Source organism: Rhodamnia argentea, chromosome 10, assembly GCF_020921035.1.
Source record: "Rhodamnia argentea isolate NSW1041297 chromosome 10, ASM2092103v1, whole genome shotgun sequence".
Classification (NCBI taxonomy): Eukaryota; Viridiplantae; Streptophyta; class Magnoliopsida; order Myrtales; family Myrtaceae; genus Rhodamnia; species Rhodamnia argentea.
Genome location: NC_063159.1, coordinates 19,549,589 through 19,570,359, shown reverse-complemented (window position 1 = coordinate 19,570,359; position 20,771 = coordinate 19,549,589). Strand labels below are relative to the sequence as shown.

The following is a 20,771-nucleotide window of genomic DNA, read 5'->3' as shown; positions in this document are numbered from 1 at the left end:
AACTTTAATCCAATATGCAATGTGGTCCATATACTTTCAATTTGTTCAATGTGATTCTCAAAATTTTTGATCATGTTCCAACTTAATCTCCGAACTATAAGAAAATGTCCAATGTCATCCATGAATTTGAATTAATGGAAAGACCGCATTGAACATTTTCCTATAGTTTATGGATTAAGTTGAACATATTCCAAAGTTCATGGACCATACTTGGTCAAATTAAAAGTTCGGAGATCACATTGCACATCGGGTCAAATCTCGGGGACCATTAGAAGCCGGGAATGCCGGGTCACATTGCAAATCGGGTCATAATTACCGGTACCTTGTCTCGGAGTTGCGTGGGCTTGACGAGTTGAGGCTGGGGATGCGGATTAGTGGGCTGCGCGAATTGGATCTGGCCCTTTTTCCATTTTGACCGAAGTGGGGCCTTTTTATTATTTTCGTTTTTTTTTTTCCTTTTTATTATTTTCTCTGTTTATCTATCATTATTCTCCTTCTCTCTTTCTCTCTTCATTTTCTACCAAAAAAATACATGTTTAATCTGCCAACAAAAAAACTCAGGTATTAATGAACCAAGTCTAATTTATTCCTCCCCACTCGTCTTGTTTTGATCAGGTTGAAATCAAGTCGCAATTTGTACTTTGGTGACTCAAGGCCAAGAAAATATACATCTAGATCCTGACAACTGCGTAATTAAAATCAGTCGTCATCGCGAATGTTTAAAAGATTAAGATTTAAAAATATTTATGCTGGAAGGATATTCTTTGTTGAAGGCGGGCAATTGATATTTGTTTCAGTTACTTTATCAGTATCACCAAGTCAATCATTGGGAAACCTTCAGCTAGACTAAGTCTCCACCTTTTTATCGAAAAATAAATGATAAAAACACCACTTGTATGGCTTACAGTAATCAATGAATCGAAAGTATTTCATTATCCACGAAATGTTAATATATAAATTGTGCCGATAATAAAAATATTTTCCGTTTGCTATTATTGTAAGTAACCCAAGCGATTCTTCTTATGAATAATATTTTTGAAATCATTGATTTTTGACTAAACAGACGGAGCCTTAGACATATTTTCATGTCCACCTGAGCATTGAGCTTTCCCATCCTGTGCAAATTGGCAGGCCCAGTTCTAGAGTCCACTTACAACTTTGGTTCATACCTGCAATTTCTGTCAGAGATGTACTCTTCTCCATTCCATGCCAAAGTCATCATAACAAAGCTTCCGGGCCATAAAAGGAACAAAACAATGTCTCAAAATACAGAGCATTAAACTTTTGCACGTAGATAATTTCTTGTTTATTGACAGTCCTCGCTTCGATCATGCTCGGAGAATCATGAGAAGAGTTTCGCCATCTGATCTAGCAGGGGTAGGCGATGCGCCTCCTCGATGCACCATGTCATCAGCCGCACGCCTTTTCTCGGCAGAGGCAGAGACCCCACAATACCAGCCGGTATGATGCTTGATCCTTGTACAGGGACAACGTGCATCGGAGGCCCCCAACCATAGTCTACCTGGTTGAACCCAAGCCGACCCCATTCCGATAGAAACAGGGTGGTGTAAGCGACTGGCGGTGCGAATGGGTCCGCACCATGTTCCAAAGGGTCTCCGTTCTTGAACTTTTCAAACTCAGAGGGCAGCTTTTCCTTGGCTTCTTGAATGATCTTCACCACATCGGCGAAGGACGCCCCCTGAAGCAGCTCACTGGGGGCTTTTACTGTGACAGGGAAGAAGCAGTTTCCGTAGAACCCGTTGGGCAACGGAGGGTCTAGGAGTTGCCGGCAGTTGGCGAAGAAGACGAGGCACACCTCAGTCCCGGGGTTCGAGCCTATCGCCAGCGACCGCGATCTCCAAAAGCTCGCAGCCACGGCTTCGAAGGTGGAGCAATTCTGACCTGTAGATTCGCGAAAGATTCGCTTGAGCTTGTTGATGTCTTCCAGGGGAAGGTCTATGTTGGCATGTTGTAGTTGGTAATTCGGCATAGGAGGTGGTGGGATTGGCAATTGAGGGGGAGAAACATCATCACTTTCAGATTGAGGGGTGAGAGTAGGGAAGAAGTGCCTATACCACACCGGTTCAACGGCGGGACGCTCGAGGCCTCTCGCGAACTCTCCTAGTGCATCCAGGAATCGAGCAGCTCCTAGACCATCACAAATGCTGTGGCAGAATATCAGCCCCATCACAAACCCGCCGCAATCGAATCGAGTCACCTGAAATCGCAACTTCAATCAGTATCAGAAACAGGTCTTTTGAGAACAAATTTTGAATGGCAACTTGAAACTTCTGCGATTAATTAGAGCCTGGTATCCTGACCTGCATTTGAACTAGTGGTTCTCTGCTTTCAGGGTCCTGAAGCTCACGGGGAAGAAGCTCGTCATACGGGATCGACACGACATCCTCAAAATAATCGACGGATTCGAGCTTACAATCTGCCGTAGCCTCGACAAACCTCACTCCTTCCGCAGAACAATCTACCCGAAGCTCGCCTGGGACAGATTCTACCAACCTCCCGGCAATAGGATAGTACGGAACCAGTGCCTTGGACAAGGCTTCCTTTATAACTCGGGCAGCATCAAGGCCATGTCTAAAGACATGGAGCGTGCGCGCATTGCATCTCAAGACCGGTATTCTATCGATGGCCGAGAGATCCAACACATGCGACGGAGTTCTTTCGGATGGTTTGACGAAGGAATCGCTCGATCGGATCACCGAGATGGCCATGAAAAGACGGTACCAATGGTTACTGGGAGCTAACAATTATAGGACTGAAAACAAGGACTAAGGTTTATGCGCCATTTTATAAGACGATAGGGTGAGATGGATTGGTGGATATATTCGGTGCCTTAATGTTACAAAATTGAACTCTTTGCTTGGAAGTCCAAAATTGGTGTTTGGTGTTGACATGGAAGTGTACTTTTTTTCAAATTGAAGATGATATTTTTATGGGTTAGGTATCAGGTCACAGTAACTTGCCATTCAATGCACATGCGACTATAGCCCACATGAAGGAACCTTTTCTTAATTCTGCCATGCCGGAATGGGATTGTTGTATTCCTGAAATACTCATGAAACCAGATAAGTGCATTGTACTGTGGCTCTCCTGTCATTGACGTGGACTGGCATTATCTTGGGCCACTAATGTCTATACACGTCACCATGACATGATGACATGTCAGCAAGATATTGGCTGTATACGAAAATTTGTATATTATGATATAGAAGGATAATACGATGAGACTCGACCCATTAACAAGCATAGCTCATAATCATTAAGTTTGGGAATAACATTACATCGCTTTAATACCCCGCTCGGTTATAAGTTAATGTCCACGAGCTCAATTCTCTGTTAAGGCCGCGAATAATAATCATTCCGTTTTTTTTTTTTTTCGAGAACATGTTTGAAACATAAATCCTTTTGGTAAAATAATTTTTCATTTCTGGAACAAAAAAAGAAATAAAAATTCTTCTTATAGCTCGCTCACTCTCTCTCTCTCCCATGTGATCTCCTCCTCTTTCTTGTCCTCGATCGCCATCCATCGGTCGAGGCACGGCCGCCGGCGACCGTATAAATTTTATGTTGTTATCAAACGAATTTCTGTTCCGAGAACATAAATTTTGTAAAAAAATCTTCCCCAGAAAATCGAGAGTCAAATAAGTGTCTCTTTTACTATTCTTGACCCCTATTCATCAACTTGGTTCAAAGTGGGCAAAATGTCAACTTTCTAACGAGTCCAGATGGAGATTCGTGCAACTTGGTTTGCAGAGTGCTTTTGCTGCTGCGATGAGAGATCTTATCCAAAGTTTGAAAGGATGGCTTTTGCTTCCTCCTCGTGCAATTTCAAATCATTCTGCCTTTACTAATGATTTTTTAAGGCAAAATCTATCGCGGGCTTAGAACAGAACAAGATAACGTTGAAAAGCATGGAAAAGGCTTTGTGGTGGTATTTCGTGCCAATCCCAAAAGCCCAGCCAAGAGCCCATTTGCATCAGGTCAAACACTAGCGGTCCTTGGCCTCATGATTCCAAGGTTTTAATCATGGGGTTGGGCGCTGGTGGAGGCCGGCCGCCAGCACATGCCAACCCACTCAAAAAAGAAATTAATGCAGAAAAACTGTCAGAAATAAGAAATTAATGTTAGACCAAAAAAAAAAAGAAGAAATTAATGAGTTTTTCAACAACAAAAAAATATTGTTAGGAGTACGTCATAAAGAAAAATTTTGATTTCAAGAAATTGAAAATGTTTTTTTAAGAGTACTAAAAAAAGATTAATATCACGAAAAATCTCAAATTGATATATTATGATAAAAAATTTCAAACTGGCATATTTGTGACAAATTTACCTCATTAACTTTCATTAAATTTTACCATGAAATTACTGCTTTCGTTAAATTTTACCATGAAATTGTTGAGTTGAATGATATGTAACAATTGGACAGTGTATCAATTTAGGTTTTCTAGAAGTCGTTTGTTAAAGGTGTGCTAATTTAAGTTTTTTTGCGGCATTAACCAAATTTAACGAAAACTTACTGAGGGTAAATTTGTCACGGGTGTACCAATTTGGAGTTTTTGATGATTAAAAAAATGAATTTGGAATAAATTTATTATATGCGTACTAGTCTAGGATTTTTTCGTGATATTACCCTAAAAAAGTATCGTTTTAAAAAAAGATATAATGTGGGATTGTTAAATACTTAACCTGATTATCTGTTTAAATATTACATATAGAGTTTTATTGCGGGGCCATGATGCCAGATTTGACCTCTTCAAGCGGCAATGGGCAAGAGATTCCATTACTATTGTACTACATGACATTTAGATGTCGGTTAGGTCTTTTAGATAGAACTAGCTCACCCCCGAACATTATATATATATATATATGTGTAAAATTTTCTCTTTAAAGTATAGATATACTATACACCAAACAAGCTATTGATATTCTCGAAATCCAAGTGATTCGAGCCCTTCTGATCGTATATTTGAATCCCTCAATCACTTCTCGATCTTAAGAAGTTCTCATTTGTCTGTAGTGTATCTTTGGTCGGGTCAGGGGACGAGTAAGATAGCCCTGGCTTTGTGCCCACGGTAGGATGACAATGACGGTTCAATCAAAATAAATACTAGTCCTAACTTGAACTGACCATTTTGACATGGGTGCGGACCAACACCTCCGAAGATGATCGTCGACGTTGATAGCCCACTCCCCTTCCATATTCTAATAATAATAAATTGATGTAAGCAATTGACCGCAATTGAATTCTAACCATTAAATTCGCGCAATATGTAGCTATAATATTCTCTTTGGAGAAAAAAATGAAATGACACAGCAATAAGAGAAATAACAAAGACGCATCAAAAGTTTTTACGTGAAAATTTTAGTTTGGGAAAAAAATTGTGAGAAGTCGGTCCAAGAACCGATTCACTATAATCAAAGTATTACAATTGACACTCTAACAGTATCTCTTTGACAATAAATCCTCACAACCGTCACAAAACACAACCTTACTTGATGAACTTTGAAGATCTATTGTGTTTACATATTGTTGAAGACTTTGTGATTTCTCTGGAGTGTCACAAGGTAACCTCCACACAAACCCTCCGTTTATACTTTATAGTGGTGGACGTCCGGCCTAATTTAAAATCCTTTCTAATTGATTTCGTAATCAACTCCTTAATTAAAAATTTCCTCGATTGGTTGGAATCCCTCTAATTTGGGCAATCACTAAAGTTGATTCCATTTCCGTATTCTTTCTTTTCAAGGTTCTACCCTCGACGAGCAATTATTTCAAATCAAATCTCGAATATGTTGGGTTGCGCTCAACAAAAATAAACCCTGAAATATCGTGGAATTTTTTGGGATCTTATTTTTGTTTTCATTTGATCACCATCTAATCAATTATCAGCTGTATTTTTTTTTTTTTTCATTTCCACCGCGGCGGCGAGTCAATGCACGGTTCGTGTTGGTCAACCCCCTGTAGTCCATTTCTCCTTTCGGTCGCCACACATCTTCCCCGACGAAAATCGTCGGCAGTTTCTGAGATCACATATTTTAATTGAATCCTACCTGCTTTATTGAAAATCTGTCCAAAAGTACATTATCATGTTTTGACTGGTGTTCGGTTCATAATATATGAAGAATCCTCCAAGATTTCCGGCCGATGAGCTCGGGCATTTATTTAAAATTAAGACGGTGACTTCAAACTTTTATTTTAAATAATATCGATTTTATACCCTCCACTAAAATATACGATTGCGTCTCGAGCTTTTGTTTGAAATTTTCAATCGTGTAAGAACTGTATTGCACAAAACAAATAGAAAGATTTTTTTTTTTTAAACCAATCACCGACTAGGAAGCCACATAGAAAAACATCGACACTCTTCAGAGTCCATATGTCATGTCTGCCACTCTCCGACATGCGATCAATAATGTCGAGACGTCATTTGGACATGCATGGAGTTAATTTAAAGTATTTTCAATAAATTAGGGATCAAAATATAAATTTACCAAAACATATATTTAAGCGATATATCTAACCACTTCAAAATTAATATACCTAACCACAAAAAAAAAAAAACTTAATCGTCAATTCTTAATAGAAAAAGAAAAAATTCATCGTTGATATTTATATTAAAATATATATTTAATATACATCGAAATTTATATTTTAGAAATTATGTGTCGGCATATCACATCGTATCGCGTTGTCACTGTTACTTAGGAAGCCACAAGTAAAAATATGGAAAAAGAAAAATCCGGCTTCGCAGTGGTTCAGGACTTTGCTGACGTGGGCATCCGGGACAGGCGAATGTTTTCTCCTCTGGCTTGGGCTCTGCTGATGCGTCATCCCTCGATGGCGATTCGTATCTCTACGTCTGTCTACTCACACGGAAGCCGCTCGCGGTGAGCCGACAGTGCCCACGCTGTTTTCGCCATTGCCGCGGCCGTCGTCCCTCTTAACACGAAAAGGAATCTCGCAAATCAAACAAGACGCACTTGAATCCAAAACGCTGAAGAACACAGCCACTTGTCTCAGATCTTTTCTTGTTCCCTTTGCTTTTTCCCCTGTGGCTGTGAATCACCTGCCGTCGATCGTGCATGTTGAAATCGTCCTTTAGCGAAAGACCAGAGAGAGAGAGAGAGAGAGAGATGGCGAAAATCTGTTCTTTGCCGATTAAAAGAGAAAGCACGTCTGTCCACTCTGATTTACGGTATGAACCGGTGAAAAAGATTATGTTTTTAACGCATGATTGAGTGAAGGAAGACCAAAGAGGAAAGTACAGATTTCCGCCTTAAATTGAGGTGCAAAAATGGAAGACAGCGGTCGAGTTGGAGGTTTCTCTATCCGTTGCAATTACAGCGATGCCCATTAACCCGAATTACCAAATGGGTCTGTTTTACCTTATTATATCCATCAAAGAGACGAGGCAGAGGAAGGGCGAAATCCTCCTGGGGCCAGGATGGTCCTCACGAGTCGCCGTATATAAGAAAACCCAATCCCAGGTTCCGTCTCTCAAGCACTAAAAGAGAGGAGAGAAAACAACAGCCCATATTCAGATGGGTACTGCGCCTGTGGAGAAGCATTTGCATCCCCTGTTTTTGTTGCTTGGGTTTGTGCTACTACTGCTAATGATGTCTTGCGCCAGAAGTGCTGAGTATGTGTCGGCAGTGGGTGACCCAGGAATGAGAAGGGACGGGCTGAGAGTGGGTTTTGAAGCTTGGAACTTCTGCAATGAAGTTGGCCAAGAAGCTCCTGGCATGGGCAGTCCGAGAGCGGCCGATTGCTTCGATCTGGAGTCAAGTAAGCACAGAGACACACCACCCCCATCACGAGAGTAAAAAAGAAAAGAAAAGAATAGAAAAGGGAAAGAGTAAAGCAGTAAGAAGACTGTGCACTAAAAGTTGTTTCTTCTTCTTCTCCATTTCCATAGCTTTCTTTTCTGTTCTGTCTCATTCAGTAATCAGACGAAAATTGTCATTCATCAGATCATATTGATATTAGGGACAGTGGCTCTTCAAAATTACTTGGACTCATCCATCTGATATCATCTTTTGCATGCCCAGAAATGAAAAGACAAAACAAAAAAGCCCTTTTTTTTTGTGTTCAGAAAAGATGAATTCAATTTCTTTTCTTGTAAGTGGGAATGTATCATGTCTTTCCCATTTTCCGTTTTCGTTTTGTTCTGTTGAAAGCTTGTTCTTTGTTATGACAAGGGCAGGTGCTGCATTGAAACCCAAGGTAACAGAAGCTGATAACCAGCTTGGGGTGGGCAAATCGTTCCCAGGTCTATCCCCAGAAGCCCAGAAAGACCCAGACATGTATGCTGTTGAAAAGGAGCTCTACTTGGGCTCTCTGTGCCAAGTCTCGGACACCCCAAGGCCATGGCAATTCTGGATGGTGATGCTCAAGAATGGCAATTACGACACCACCTCCGGCCTGTGCCCTGAGAACGGGAAAAAGGCGCCGCCTTTCAAGCCAGGGAGGTTCCCCTGCTTCGGTGCCGGGTGTATGAACCAGCCAGTTTTGAATCACCAGCAGACAAGGTTACTAGGCGATGGTACGATGAGAGGGAGCTTCAATGGGACTTATGATATGGGTTCTGACATTGGGAAGGAGAATGATGGGGCGTCGTACTATGAGGTGGTCTGGGACAAGAAGGTAGGTGAAGGAAGTTGGAAATTTCATAACAAACTCAAGACCTCAAAGAAGTACCCATGGCTGATGCTCTACCTCAGGGCTGATGCAACCAAAGGGTTCTCCGGTGGGTACCCTTATGACACCAGAGGGATGCTCAAAACAGTAAGTCCTTATAAATGAGAGAGAGAGAGAGAGAGAGGTATGCTGTTGGCATTTACTTAGCTTGATTGGTTGGAAGATGCATAGGTAATCAATAATTCATCAGCCTCTCTGCATGAACATGATTCGTCAATCTAACTGGATTGGAGAGGAGATAGATTTCCTAGACGTTTCCTGTAGCTGTCTTCTTTAATAGAAAACAGAAAAAAAGTTGCTTCTAATTCCACCAGTACAGAGCTGGAGACCAGGAATTGGATTCATTCACCAGTCCACACTGGATTCTCGTGATGAAGTAGTTGAGCTTGTTCTTAGTGTCCGGGGCTGCATGAGTTGAACTTAAACCAACTTGGAAAGATTCTGGAAGATTTTCATCTTTCAGTACCTTTTGCTTCATCAAGAATTCGATGTTTCATTGAAGTAATCGATCTATTCTTCTTTACCATTACCGAGTGGCACTTCAAAAAACAGGGGAGAACGAATTTGGGTTGGTCATCGGTCTTTATCTGAAGTGTTCAATAATAGCAGATTGTAGGTGGGTGTCTAATATTTAACATCAGAGTAAGGTTAAAGCACATGATTGGGCAATATACTATTAGTTCGTGATTGCTATTTTTCATGTAGCGTCTGAATTGCTTCTAGCAAGCTAATGAATCAAATTCGACCATCTTCTAGTTGTCGCTTTATGTTCATGATGTTGTTTCTTTCAGCTTCCTGAATCGCCTAATTTTAAAGTGAGAGTGACCTTGGACATCAAGCAAGGGGGTGGTCCCAAGAGCCAGTTTTATTTAGTCGACATAGGCAGCTGTTGGAAGAACAACGGCGACCCTTGCGATGGCGATGTGAGCACTGATGTCACCCGATACAGCGAGATGATCATCAACCCCGAAACTCCAGCTTGGTGCAGCCCCAGTGGCTTAGGCAATTGCCCGCCGTATCACATAACGCCCGACAACAAAAAGATCTACAGAAATGACACTGCAAACTTCCCATACTCGGCTTATCACTACTACTGCGCTCCCGGCAACGCGCAGCACTTGGAGAAACCTGTGAGCACGTGCGACCCGTACAGTAATCCTCAGGCGCAAGAGCTGGTTCAGCTGTTGCCACACCCTATCTGGGCCAAGTATGGCTATCCGACGAAACAAGGGGACGGTTGGGTTGGGGATGGAAGAACTTGGGAGCTCGATGTTGGTGGATTATCTTCTAGGCTCTACTTCTATCAGGTCAGCAAACTAGTTCAATATCATTGCTATTATTACTATAATGATCGCTTAATCCCTCTTGAAAGGTAGTCATCTTTTATCGTGCCGGTGATGCTATATACGCATTTCTCATGTCAAGCAGCTATCTATCATTCTGAACGTGCTCCGGGCACGCGTAGTTTTGCATCAGTGCCATTCATGTAAATGAATGTTGCTAGTTGATCACAATGCAGGATCCTGGAACTACTCCAGCTCAGAGAATTTGGACATCCATCGACATGGGCACCGAGATTTTCGTCAGTAACAAGGATGAAGTGGCAGAGTGGACTCTCTCTGACTTTGACGTCCTCGTTCCATCGACAAACACGGCATGATTCGTGTTCTGTCTCCTGCATTCTTCCCAAAAATAATAGAATAGACAGTCAGAAAACTTGCTTGTGGTAAAAGAGTATCGAGATCAAGAAGCCTAACAAGCCCGTAAGGGCGTGGCTTATTGAATCCGGGATGTTCACTTCATTGTTGTCACAGAATTCATACACAAGAAACCAGAACATTGAATATCAGATCTTCCTGCATCCAGCATGTTAATACGGGTCCACATTTTCTTCATGCTTCTGTGCTATTCGACGAAGAGGCAGTCGAGTTTACAACAGTAATGCAGCAAACTGAAGCCGGGCAATCCATGAATTCGCGGGCGCATAAAACCGAGCACCCACGCTGCGTGACCTTCGTTACTCTTTTACTAAAACAGAGAGTCGTGAAGGTGCCTCCTTTGTCGTCTCCGAAAGCGAAAGATGCGTCGGTAAGAGGGCGGTAAGACGAGACCATGGGGTTGAATGGGCCTACTGCCATGTGATCTGAGCAGCAAAGGCGCTTGATTTGCGTCAAAAAGAAAGGCCATCACGAGATCTATGTTAAGCCACTTTATAATGCCCGGAAGAGACGTCGTAAGTTGCCGTGCTTGACGAGGTTCGCCTTTCGTAAAAGCATGGAATTCTTCGGTCCCAAAAAGGCCTACTGCCCTTAAAAACAAAACTTTAAGTTTTAGCTCTTAATTCAATTCGACTTTTTAGTCTCGCAAAAAAACATTCAACTTTAAATGCAGTCTCAATTTAACCATAAACTATTTTTAGGTCCATTCTCAATTTTACTTTGAACTTTTTTTGTCTCGTAAATAGTCATCAACTTTAGTTACAGTACCAATTCTACCATAAACTTTTTTTTTTGTCTTGTGAAAAGTCTAACTTTAGGTCCATTTTCGATTTTACTCTGATTTTATTATCTCATAAAAGATCACCAAATTTTACTTGAGTCGTAAATCTGCCTCCATTAACCCTCTATCAAAATCTTCCTCGGTGATTTTGCGCTCGGTCTTCAATATCTCGTGTTTGGGAATGTTACATCTTTCTTGGTCGGAGAGCTTGCATTTAGGACGCTTGTCAAAGAGAAATTTTGAATAAAGGGTTCTTGGGTGTTGATTTGTCAATTAAATAAAATTTTGTGATTTTTTTTATGAGACTTCAAAAATTTTAGGATAAAGTTGGGATAAGATCTAAAGTTGAGAGTTTTTCATAGGATAAAAAGAAAAATTTATGGTTGAATCGAGACATGACCTGAAGTTGAGGTATTTTATAGGACAATAAAAAAAAAGGTTTAGGGTATAATTGAGATTAGATATAAAATTGATGATTTTTTTATGAGACAAAAGGTATAATTGAGACAAAAGTTAAAAATTGAAATTTTTTAAGGATAGCAAGCAGTCCCAAAAATCCAAATTGCAGGCCCACTTATGTTTCGTGGTTCGGCATGGAGTGGCCCGTTCTTGTCAGGCCGGTCCATTTAGTTCTTCAAAATGGTTGGCCATCCACCAACGTCACAGTACCAGCAACTTCAGTTCATTTCTTCTCATGCGAACAAAAAATGGCGAGTGGGGTTTTGCTGGGAGGACCACCATAGCCGTACTTTGCTGCTCATGCCTGTAATATCTCCTTGGATGATTCCTAGAGGACTAGGAATCAAATTACTCCATCCGATACGTAACTGTAAACGCACAAGCGATCGTTGGAATTCGCTTAAGTCTTTGTGTCGAAAGAAGCCAAATTGCGCTTTCCGCAAGTCGGGAACTCTGAAATATACTCTAAATAATGGAGGGAGTACAGCAGGGCAAGAATTTAGTACGTTTAGTATTTGGCCCAGTACCGCAAGGGCCTGTGCAGTACACGGGTCCGTCCGGTGAGATGCTAGTACGTGTGTACTATGTTCTTGAAACTTATATCGGTTCCTAGACAACGCAGTTCTGGATCAAAATCTGGGAAAACGAGGCTTGTGCGGTCAAGAATTGTGGGCGGAGATTGAAGGGAAGAGTGAAGGGCATTTGGTTTTAGCGTCGATGTTTGAGGTAAAAAAGGGGGACAGAGCAGAGGCTGGGAAGAGGCAGAGCATGGATTGAGTTATTGACAGAGACAGGGGCTGTTTTGGCTCGACCCTGCACTGCCTCTTCCCTGGCTGTTGCCTCTTCCCTCTGCTCCTCCTCCTCCTCCTCCTCCCTGCTTGATGAGTAGGGAAAGAATTTATTTGCTTTCTTTTTATTTTTATTTTTGTTTTCATTTTGTTGATGTTGTCTGTGGGAATGGAGATCAGAGAAGCAACAAACGAGAATGTCGCCGCTGGTTGAGAATCTCCTGATGTGGCGTAAGCCTATTTGCTGGAGATGAGGTAAGGTCTCTCTTTATGGAGAGGATCTCTGGACCACAAATGGCAGGACTCAAAAGTCAAGTGGGTGAAGAGTAAAGTCCGTCTGTTCAGTGATCTTGTGAGCTCAATATTTACATCAATTCTTGCTTGCCAGTTCAAATTGGTACCTTTTTGTTGCATCTGTCATGGGATTGACTCGGCACATCTTTCGTACTCAAAACGGCATTCAGGTAAAGATTGTGCAAAGCTGATTTTAGACATGTGTCGAGAGGATGTGGTTCTTGATTTCTAAACGAGAACTTACTCGTGTGGAACCTCGGTCTGGTGTTTGAGAAAGAGCATCCTGTGCCAACCAGTCCGACCCTTCTCTCATTGAACTTTTCGGGTAGGATTGTATTCCCTACGCACCAGCACTCAGGCTTGAAAAAAGCTAGGTGATATCTTGTAGGGCATTGATACATGAGCATAAGCATGGTTCAAGGCAGAAGGCCGCCAGGAGCTTTGCCAACTATACCAACCAATTCCCACGGGCGGTTGATGATGAAGGATCTCAGAAGCATTCTCATGTATATTTTTTCTTTTGGATGTAGACTATGTACATTGGTGGACAGATGAAGAGTTAAACCATAGTTTCAATGCCTTGGGAGCAAAGATTTTACTTGAAGAAATATTATACTCTCCTCTTATCTTGCAATTACATGAATGAATGCACACTCATTGACAGCTTAAAGAAGCCTACTTTAGGGTCTGATCAATTCACTTCACCACCAGAGAATACAAAAGCATCAATTTCTGTTTGTTCAAATGAGTTAAAAAGCTTCAGTAAACCGAACGCTGCAGCTCACACGATCTGGGGTCGCAAAACCAAAAGAACAGGAAGGAACAAAGCACAAGACGCTAACCTGAAGAGAATAACATAAACCCACAACTTCCCATCGCGATTCTTTAGCCGTATTTACATTGATCACTAGAAGTTTGGTGGACAAGGTTTCGGATACATTTTGCTAATACAGTGATCAAACTTGCCACTTGAACTTCATTTGTCGACGAAACATCAGAAGGATAAAGAAGAAATACAGAAATAACAGCAAAATACTGAAGTACTACTGTCTGTCTTCTGCTTAGGCATGAGCTCTCAATTAAGAGACAAACTGCTTGAATGAATGGCTCTTGGGCTTTACTGATCAGTTTATGTCCAACTGAATGAGCAATCTGCAGATAAGGTACCTAAGACCAATTAATTCAAACTCCAGAAGAGAATGACAACATAATCATGCAAACTGTCAAAGCCATAGCAGGAGCTAATGAGAAATATCGAAAAGAACTGCGTTATATAAAACCAAAATTTGAAGGATTTTCAGATCAATAAAAAATGAGATAGATAGTTCTGAATCTTGTTACTTCTTCCCTATTGACCTGTTAACGAAGCAGTGGAGATAGGCGACCAAAATTCCAGAAGACTCTTTTTAGGATGTTACATGCATTTCAATGGCGACATCGAAACAATCACCCGGTCAAGCAAAGACAGCTTGATAAAAATAGCAAGAGCATCTATATTGCTTGATAACAATAAAATTTACTGAAGGGCATCTAGTCAAGCGACAATTATGGGGCACCATTGAATATGAGCAGTTGGAAATATGAACTGTTACTTCCTTTAGTTTTCTCTGGGAGAAAAGGGGGGTTTGTGTTAGGATCGACAAAATTCCCGGACATGAAATAAAAGCCCATGTATTGCAGTCTCTCGATCAATCCCATAGTCTGTACAGCAAGAAAAAGGCAGAGAGATGTGGAAAAAGGGCCATTTCTTTCCGAAGTTTCGGCGTAGACATGGTAATTAGGAGACTGAACAGCGGGTTTGTCCCCTCTGGAATACTGGAGCTGGTTCTCCTCTTCCTACCAGTTTCTTTTCTTCTTGGTTTCTTATGCCGGTTTTTTGTAGTTTTTCTGCAAGGCTAACAGGAAGAGTAAACGAGTTCCATACCAGTTTTGACCCTCCAGAGCTTATTTGCTAGGTTCATATATCTCCAAAATCATATTTGCTAAAGCTCATTCTAGTAATACCAATACAAGAAAAACAGGCCCTTCACTTCAGCTCAAAAGCGCCAAAAAATGTCTGCAAACCTCCCTAATGCCTATCAAGAAATACAGAACAAGCTGGAAATTTTCTAGCATTGAAATTTGAAGAACAGATCAAACTGCAAGAGAGGAAAAAACAATCTAAAATCGACTAAGTTAAAGGACAAATTGCAGAACTGGAGCAGCGGGAGAGTATTTGTGTATGCCAAGTTATGTAATTGTGGGGGGGAAAAACAAGAGCTATCAATTACATGAAGAGAGGCGACTTACTTTTGATCCTCATCTGTCCAATACACTGACTGACTAATACACTCAACTTGACCATATGACTGAGCATCCTCCAGTTCGTGATCAAGACACCCAGATTCAATGAAGTGCAAATCCTCCAAAAGGATTACATAATGTCTCTGCACTTCCTCTACGCTCTTCTTCCCTCCGACAATGGCCGCAACGGCCTCCCACCGATCCGGATCTTGTTCATCCACCATTGCCAGAGCCACCTCAAAGAGCTTGTTCTCTTCCCAACTCCACTCCTTGGGGAATTCACCCATCCTCAACGATACCACCAAGATCAAATCCCCCAGAAAACTGGACAATCAGAAGTCGATTGTTTTCTTTCAAAGAAACAAAGTCTTCCCCAGATTCTACTTCAAATTCTTGCACTCAGCCAAGACACAGATGGCAATAAATCAGACCTTTTTCTCTGATTCCTTGCTTGATTCTATGAGCACAAACACCACCCACTTCTTGCTTTTTGGGTTTCAGGTGTCATCTGCGGCTCAGATTTGTTTATTCAGTCTTGGTGTCAGACACAATTGGCTCACCTGAATTGAAATCTAACCACTGGCACAGAGAGAGAGAGAGATAATAAAGACAGAAGCCAAGATTTTAAACAATGAGGGCGAGAATTCTGAAGATCAATCCATTTGGACTAAAACTGGAAACCAATGATCGAAAACAGACATACCCATTACTTCATTAACCATTTCTTGCAAGACCCAGAATCTATTTGTTTCTAATTCTAGCACTGGATTCCAAAGGGTGTAAGATCCGGAACCACAGCATCACTCATATTTTATTCCTAGGTTCAGGAATTTAAAAACCCAATAATGGCAAACGACCGACCGATTTCATCCTACGCCCAATCAAATCATTTCCAACTTAAATTTCTCGATGCATATTCTACCTTGCAAGAAAGGGAAACGACTTTGTGGTGGGATTGCACGTTACCTGACTTTATCTTGGAAAATCATCCCAAGCAAATCACAGTCTCCAACTGGGTCACGCTCGAGGACTTTTTAGGAGGAAGGACTGGAAATTGGGAGGAAATGGATTCAAAGACTTTTAACAAAAGATGGGGGGGAAAATCTAGAAAGAAAGATTGCTTTTTTTTGGGTCAAGTTTTTCCCTGTCTGGATCTGTCAGCAAGTGAGAAACATGAACTTAATCTCCATTCCTAACTTGAGCAGAATAACCTTTTTTGTGTGTTGATTGTTAACCAGCTGTCTCCTTCAATCCGGACAGCAATGGACCCCAGGGGATTTGCAGTTGCACCATATCATTTGACCTCTTTTTGGGCTTTTACTTATCCCACTTCACCTAAAAAATTGGCGTCAGCCTCCGATATTCAAAGAAATTACATTTTCCTCTTGCTTATCTCTACATGGAAATGACCACTATGGTGACTCAGAAACAAGACCTTAAACATGGCCATTGTTAACTCGAATATAAAAGTGAACCGCGATAGATATATTGAAATTGACGTGTTAAGTGATGTGGCGGATTGACATTAAGTGTCGATATGATTCACTTGTTTGAAAATCTAATTGTAATATGTCATGTTACCAAGTATGCCAATTTGCATATCGATGGCATATATTGTATTAAGCACTCCCCTAAGTCCTCATACAAGGAGAAATACTATTGCCTTATAAAAAGTGAACTAGTCATGGCATGGACCCATACATGACTCAACCAAAAGGTTATGATTTGTCGGTCCCACTTGATTTCTACACTATATTTAGCTAAATGGGATAAATATACTAGAAGTCTTAAGATTTATCACGAAAGTACAATTGGATCCTAAAACTTTCAAAACGATAATTCAGTCCTAAAACTCGTCAGAAAGTGCAATCGAGTCATAAAACTTTCAAAAAGTACAATCAAGTTCTAAAACTTGTTAAATTGATAAAACCAACTCCTTTTGTTGATTGCATTTTTTGAAATTTTTAAGACTCAATTGCACTTTCGTGAGAAATTTTAGAACTATATTGTCCATTTTGAAATTTTTAGGGCACGATTGTACTCAAGTTTTAGAACTTCATTGCACTTTTTGAAAGTTTTATCACTCCATTGCACTTTCATGATAAACTTTCATGATAAATTTTAGGACTTTCAATGCACTTATTTCTAGCTTAATTTTTTTTTTTGGGTCAACATTTCTAGCTTAATTGAACCACACAAACCATCGCCTGAATTCCCAATCCATCACCTCAAACCGCGATTGAAAATTTTCTTTTAAGATTGAATATTCTATACCGTTGATTGCACAACTTTAAAGACATCCATTGTCCATGATTTACGGATACAGTAAAAAATGTCATTTGACAATGTGGCGTGATGGCAGACCATTTGTTAAATCAATCTCTCTTAACACGCATTTTACAACTAGAGAGGCAGTCAGCCACTATTGTCACCTTGTTCAATTAAATTATAAAAAAAAAAATCTAAATCTATTGCAATTGTATCAATTCAATCCTAAAATTTTTTATTAATTAAATCCTAAAATTTTTGTAATTGTGCAGATTTAATTCATTTGGTTGGCCGGCAGCGACGTGCCAAATTTTATTAATATTTTTCAAAAATTTAATTATTTTTTTAAGAATTTGTTTCTATCTTTTCTTTTATTTCATTTTCTTTTGGTTAGGGCAGAAAGGGGGTCGCTGGCCACCGGCAAAATGGACCGAATAAGAAAAATATGAAAATATTATCAAAATCTTGCCACATCGGTGCCGGCAGGAAAAATAGATTGAATTGACACAATTGCAAAAGGTTTAGGACTCAATTGGTTAAAAAAAAAATTAAAACTCAAGTGGCACAATTATAATAAGTTTAAATTTATTTTTAGTAATTTTCTAGTTACACATCGATGACAAAGTCATGGAGAAAGCGATCGTAAACTTGATAATGTTATCTTCTCTCGTTCATTGGGACCCCTGAAAACACAATCATTTCTATCATCAATTTGTAATTTGTGGGGTCAAAAATTTTCCTTAGGATCAGGGAAGGATGATTAGAGGTGTCTCTTCAATGTTTCATGGTCGATTGTTAGGCTGGATTGGTTGGGCCAGGATGGAGACCACACAAATCACGAGGGTATAGTCATTCTTCTTCGGCCAGGCAAAGAGAAGAACTGTGCTGGTCTTTTTTCAAATGGTAGATTGTTCGTGGAAAACATATTTTCTTGAAGTTGCTCAGCTATTTCATAGATCCTTTTACATGCCAGTAAGCACGACACACACACAAAGAAGAGTTGGCATTTCTTGCATAGTGAAAAGATTTTTACTGTCAATAGATATAAGGCCCTACTCGTAAAGGAATTAGGACGTGGGACGTTAGTATCATAGGTATATGATTCAATTTTCAAGTTCTGCAAATAGGCAGATTGAGAGGTTAGTGTCATGGCCGGGAGGTTTCCAAACTTTTTTTTTTTTTTTGTCAGATGGAGGTTTCCAAGCTTGAAGGACCATAAATCATTAAAGAGAGAGAGAGAGAGAGAGATCTTGAGTTCTCTAGAATATTCAAACAATATGTAAATATAGCTTGTTCTAGAATATTATTGCGAATATGATTGGTCCATTTGGGAGGTGCACTCTAATTGGTAAGTAGGGAGATGCAATCTCCACCGTTAGATCGAGAAGGGATCTATGGTTATAATTGAGCAAGATTTTTTATAAATAGAGGCATCCCCTCTCATTTGTATCACCTCACAAATTAATAGAATTCAGAACTTCCCACTTCTCTACAATCTTGTGAGAAACACTGACTTAGTAAGAAATCCGGGAACTTGGAAAGAAATCCTGGAAAAGATTTATGGACTCTGCAGAATCTTGTCCTTCGCCCACAATAAGTTACTCTAGAGAGAAGCAGTAGTAATGTTCTTCGCCCACAATCGCAAATGTATGTTGCTAAAATGACCATCAAGTTATTTTGGAGAGAAGTCGTAGTAATATTTGACTGAGGATGATCGGCCATGACTATAATCTCATCCAACACTACAAATAGGAGAGTATTTACTCCAAAACTCTTAGGGTCAATATGGAGCAAATCACAGTTAAGATGACAATCATATTTGAGTGAGATATCAAAAACATTGACATAGACATGGTCCGGTTTGCAACTTGCAAAAATAAATATATGAACAGAGAAATTGTGATTATACTTTTTTGTCCTGCAAGTAGAACGGCACAAATGCATGTCTATTTTCCATTTCTAAACTATCCAAAAAATGAAAGACATGAATAAGACAGAGCCTTAATATCTATCACCTGATTGCTACAGTACAGAAGCACGAGTTAGCTAAACGTAGATAGCTTAAGCGCATCTTCTGAAACAAACGTTGGATCACAGCCAATCCCAGAGCCTCGGCAGCCATTCCTCCAATGAGCAAGAGGTGAATCGAGTCAGTTCCATATATGGAAAGTGAACTCCAAAGCTATACAAGATCATGCCAATAGCCCGAAACATCTTCAGCTTGCAAAATTTGAAGCCCAACATATGTCGGATGTATGCTGCAGTAAGTTCTTGGAAGCGGAATATATTGAGGTATTACTTTTTTTTGTCATAATTGAGGTATTAGGTATGTAGACCTTTGGCGGCATGAAATTGAATAGAGATGTGCATGTCGGTCCTGTTTCCTGACATGTATAAAGTAGAAGCGTATATTATGTTAAGGCAATGACATTATAGAAAAGACTTCAATTCATTTTGCTAATATCATCGAAAGCAAATTTATGACCACAAACTATAGGATCTTGCAAATTGTTTGCTTTAGGATTGGGACTCACCCAATAGTTAAATTCACTTTTTCTTTGTGTGACTTTCAGAAGGATGCTAACTCGAGAGAGCTTAGAGAGAAGCTGTAGAAGAACACTTTCTGTTGTTATTTTTGCATCAGAAAGACTTCTCTTACAACGAACCAATTCTGCAGGCAAAAATGGTTGCGCCTTCACTTAACTGAAAAGTATGAAATCACCGGTTGTTATCGTCCCATCTTATAAATGTCAAATTTATCAAGACAATTCACTGGTCACGGCCTCGATCATGAGGCATTAATTTTCAGGTTTTATTATAAGTAATTGCAATAGATTCTTCATCTAATTTGAATGCTATATTCTGCTTTCGAGAATTTAACTTACGTCACGAAAACGATTTCTAATTTTCGCAAGGAAAGCAGGGCCTTAATAAATTAAGCGAATGATGTGAGGGATGCATACTTGATCGATCAGGTGTCGATATATCTCCTTTGAGCAAATGAGTCCTTACATATTTATAATGAATTGAATAACTCATGCAAGAGCTTAAGAAACTAAAAACGCGTAGCGTCTAACTGAATTGTTCATTTAGTCTGTAATAGCTACAGAATCATAACAGGACAAACATGCACTACTAAGTTATTTCGATCATTATAAATTCATATAAGTGAGGTATAATTCCTGTAAAGGACGAACGAACTACAAATCCATCTCCCATCAAGATCTAAAGAAAACTATTTAATTTCACAAAATCACAAAGAAGATATATGTCGATTTGGGCGTTAACATTCGCTTTTGAGAAAGTTTTGAATGTCTATGATTTTTCAAAATAGTTGAAATGCACGGTTCACGAGTTTTCAATTAAATAAAAAACAAGTAGTCAGTCGATATAAATCATAGAACCAAGAACTTCAATGCTGAAATCAATCACTATTGCAATTTACGTGACGCTCTTGAAGAAAG

The 20,771-nt window shown here is 40.0% G+C and overlaps 3 protein-coding genes across 11 annotated transcripts; 1 reads left to right on the top strand and 2 right to left on the bottom strand.

Annotated features, from left to right (window-relative positions):
• Positions 1-1,138: 1,138 nt before the first annotated feature.
• On the bottom strand, positions 1,139-2,819 carry LOC115747689 (acyl transferase 4). The gene is made up of 2 exons (XM_030683939.2): positions 2,322-2,819; positions 1,139-2,218 (listed from the first exon to the last, which is right to left on the bottom strand). Exons 1-2 carry the CDS (start codon positions 2,727-2,729, stop codon positions 1,343-1,345), a joined length of 1,284 nt encoding a protein of 427 aa, XP_030539799.1. The 5' UTR covers positions 2,730-2,819; the 3' UTR covers positions 1,139-1,342.
• Positions 2,820-7,241: 4,422 nt separating this feature from the next.
• LOC115747688 lies at positions 7,242-10,560 on the top strand. 2 transcript variants are annotated; one of them, XM_030683938.2, is made up of 4 exons: positions 7,242-7,804; positions 8,223-8,803; positions 9,508-10,110; positions 10,142-10,184. In XM_030683938.2, the coding sequence occupies exons 1-3, from the start codon at positions 7,561-7,563 to the stop codon at positions 10,090-10,092; spliced, it is 1,410 nt and encodes a 469-aa protein (XP_030539798.1). In that variant the 5' UTR covers positions 7,242-7,560; the 3' UTR covers positions 10,093-10,110; positions 10,142-10,184. The 2 variants fall into 2 exon arrangements, with proteins under 2 accessions (XP_030539798.1, XP_030539796.1); XM_030683936.2 differs by lacking the exon at positions 10,142-10,184 and adding an exon at positions 10,236-10,560 and having other exon boundaries at positions 7,257-7,804; positions 9,508-10,023.
• Positions 10,561-13,413: 2,853 nt separating this feature from the next.
• Positions 13,414-16,232, bottom strand: LOC115747692 (protein RADIALIS-like 4). Of its 8 annotated transcripts, none has more exons than XR_007196711.1 (3): positions 16,006-16,232; positions 15,046-15,910; positions 13,414-13,908 (listed from the first exon to the last, which is right to left on the bottom strand). XR_007196711.1 is itself a non-coding variant. In XM_048271377.1 (3 exons), the coding sequence occupies exons 2-3, from the start codon at positions 15,324-15,326 to the stop codon at positions 13,881-13,883; spliced, it is 324 nt and encodes a 107-aa protein (XP_048127334.1). In that variant the 5' UTR covers positions 15,327-15,618; positions 15,962-16,230; the 3' UTR covers positions 13,414-13,880. The 8 variants fall into 8 exon arrangements, 6 of the variants coding, with proteins under 6 accessions (XP_048127334.1, XP_048127339.1, XP_048127335.1 ...); XR_007196710.1 differs by having other exon boundaries at positions 15,046-15,618; positions 15,962-16,225; XM_048271377.1 differs by having other exon boundaries at positions 13,414-13,923; positions 15,046-15,618; positions 15,962-16,230.
• Between the last annotated feature and the right edge of the window lie 4,539 nt (positions 16,233-20,771).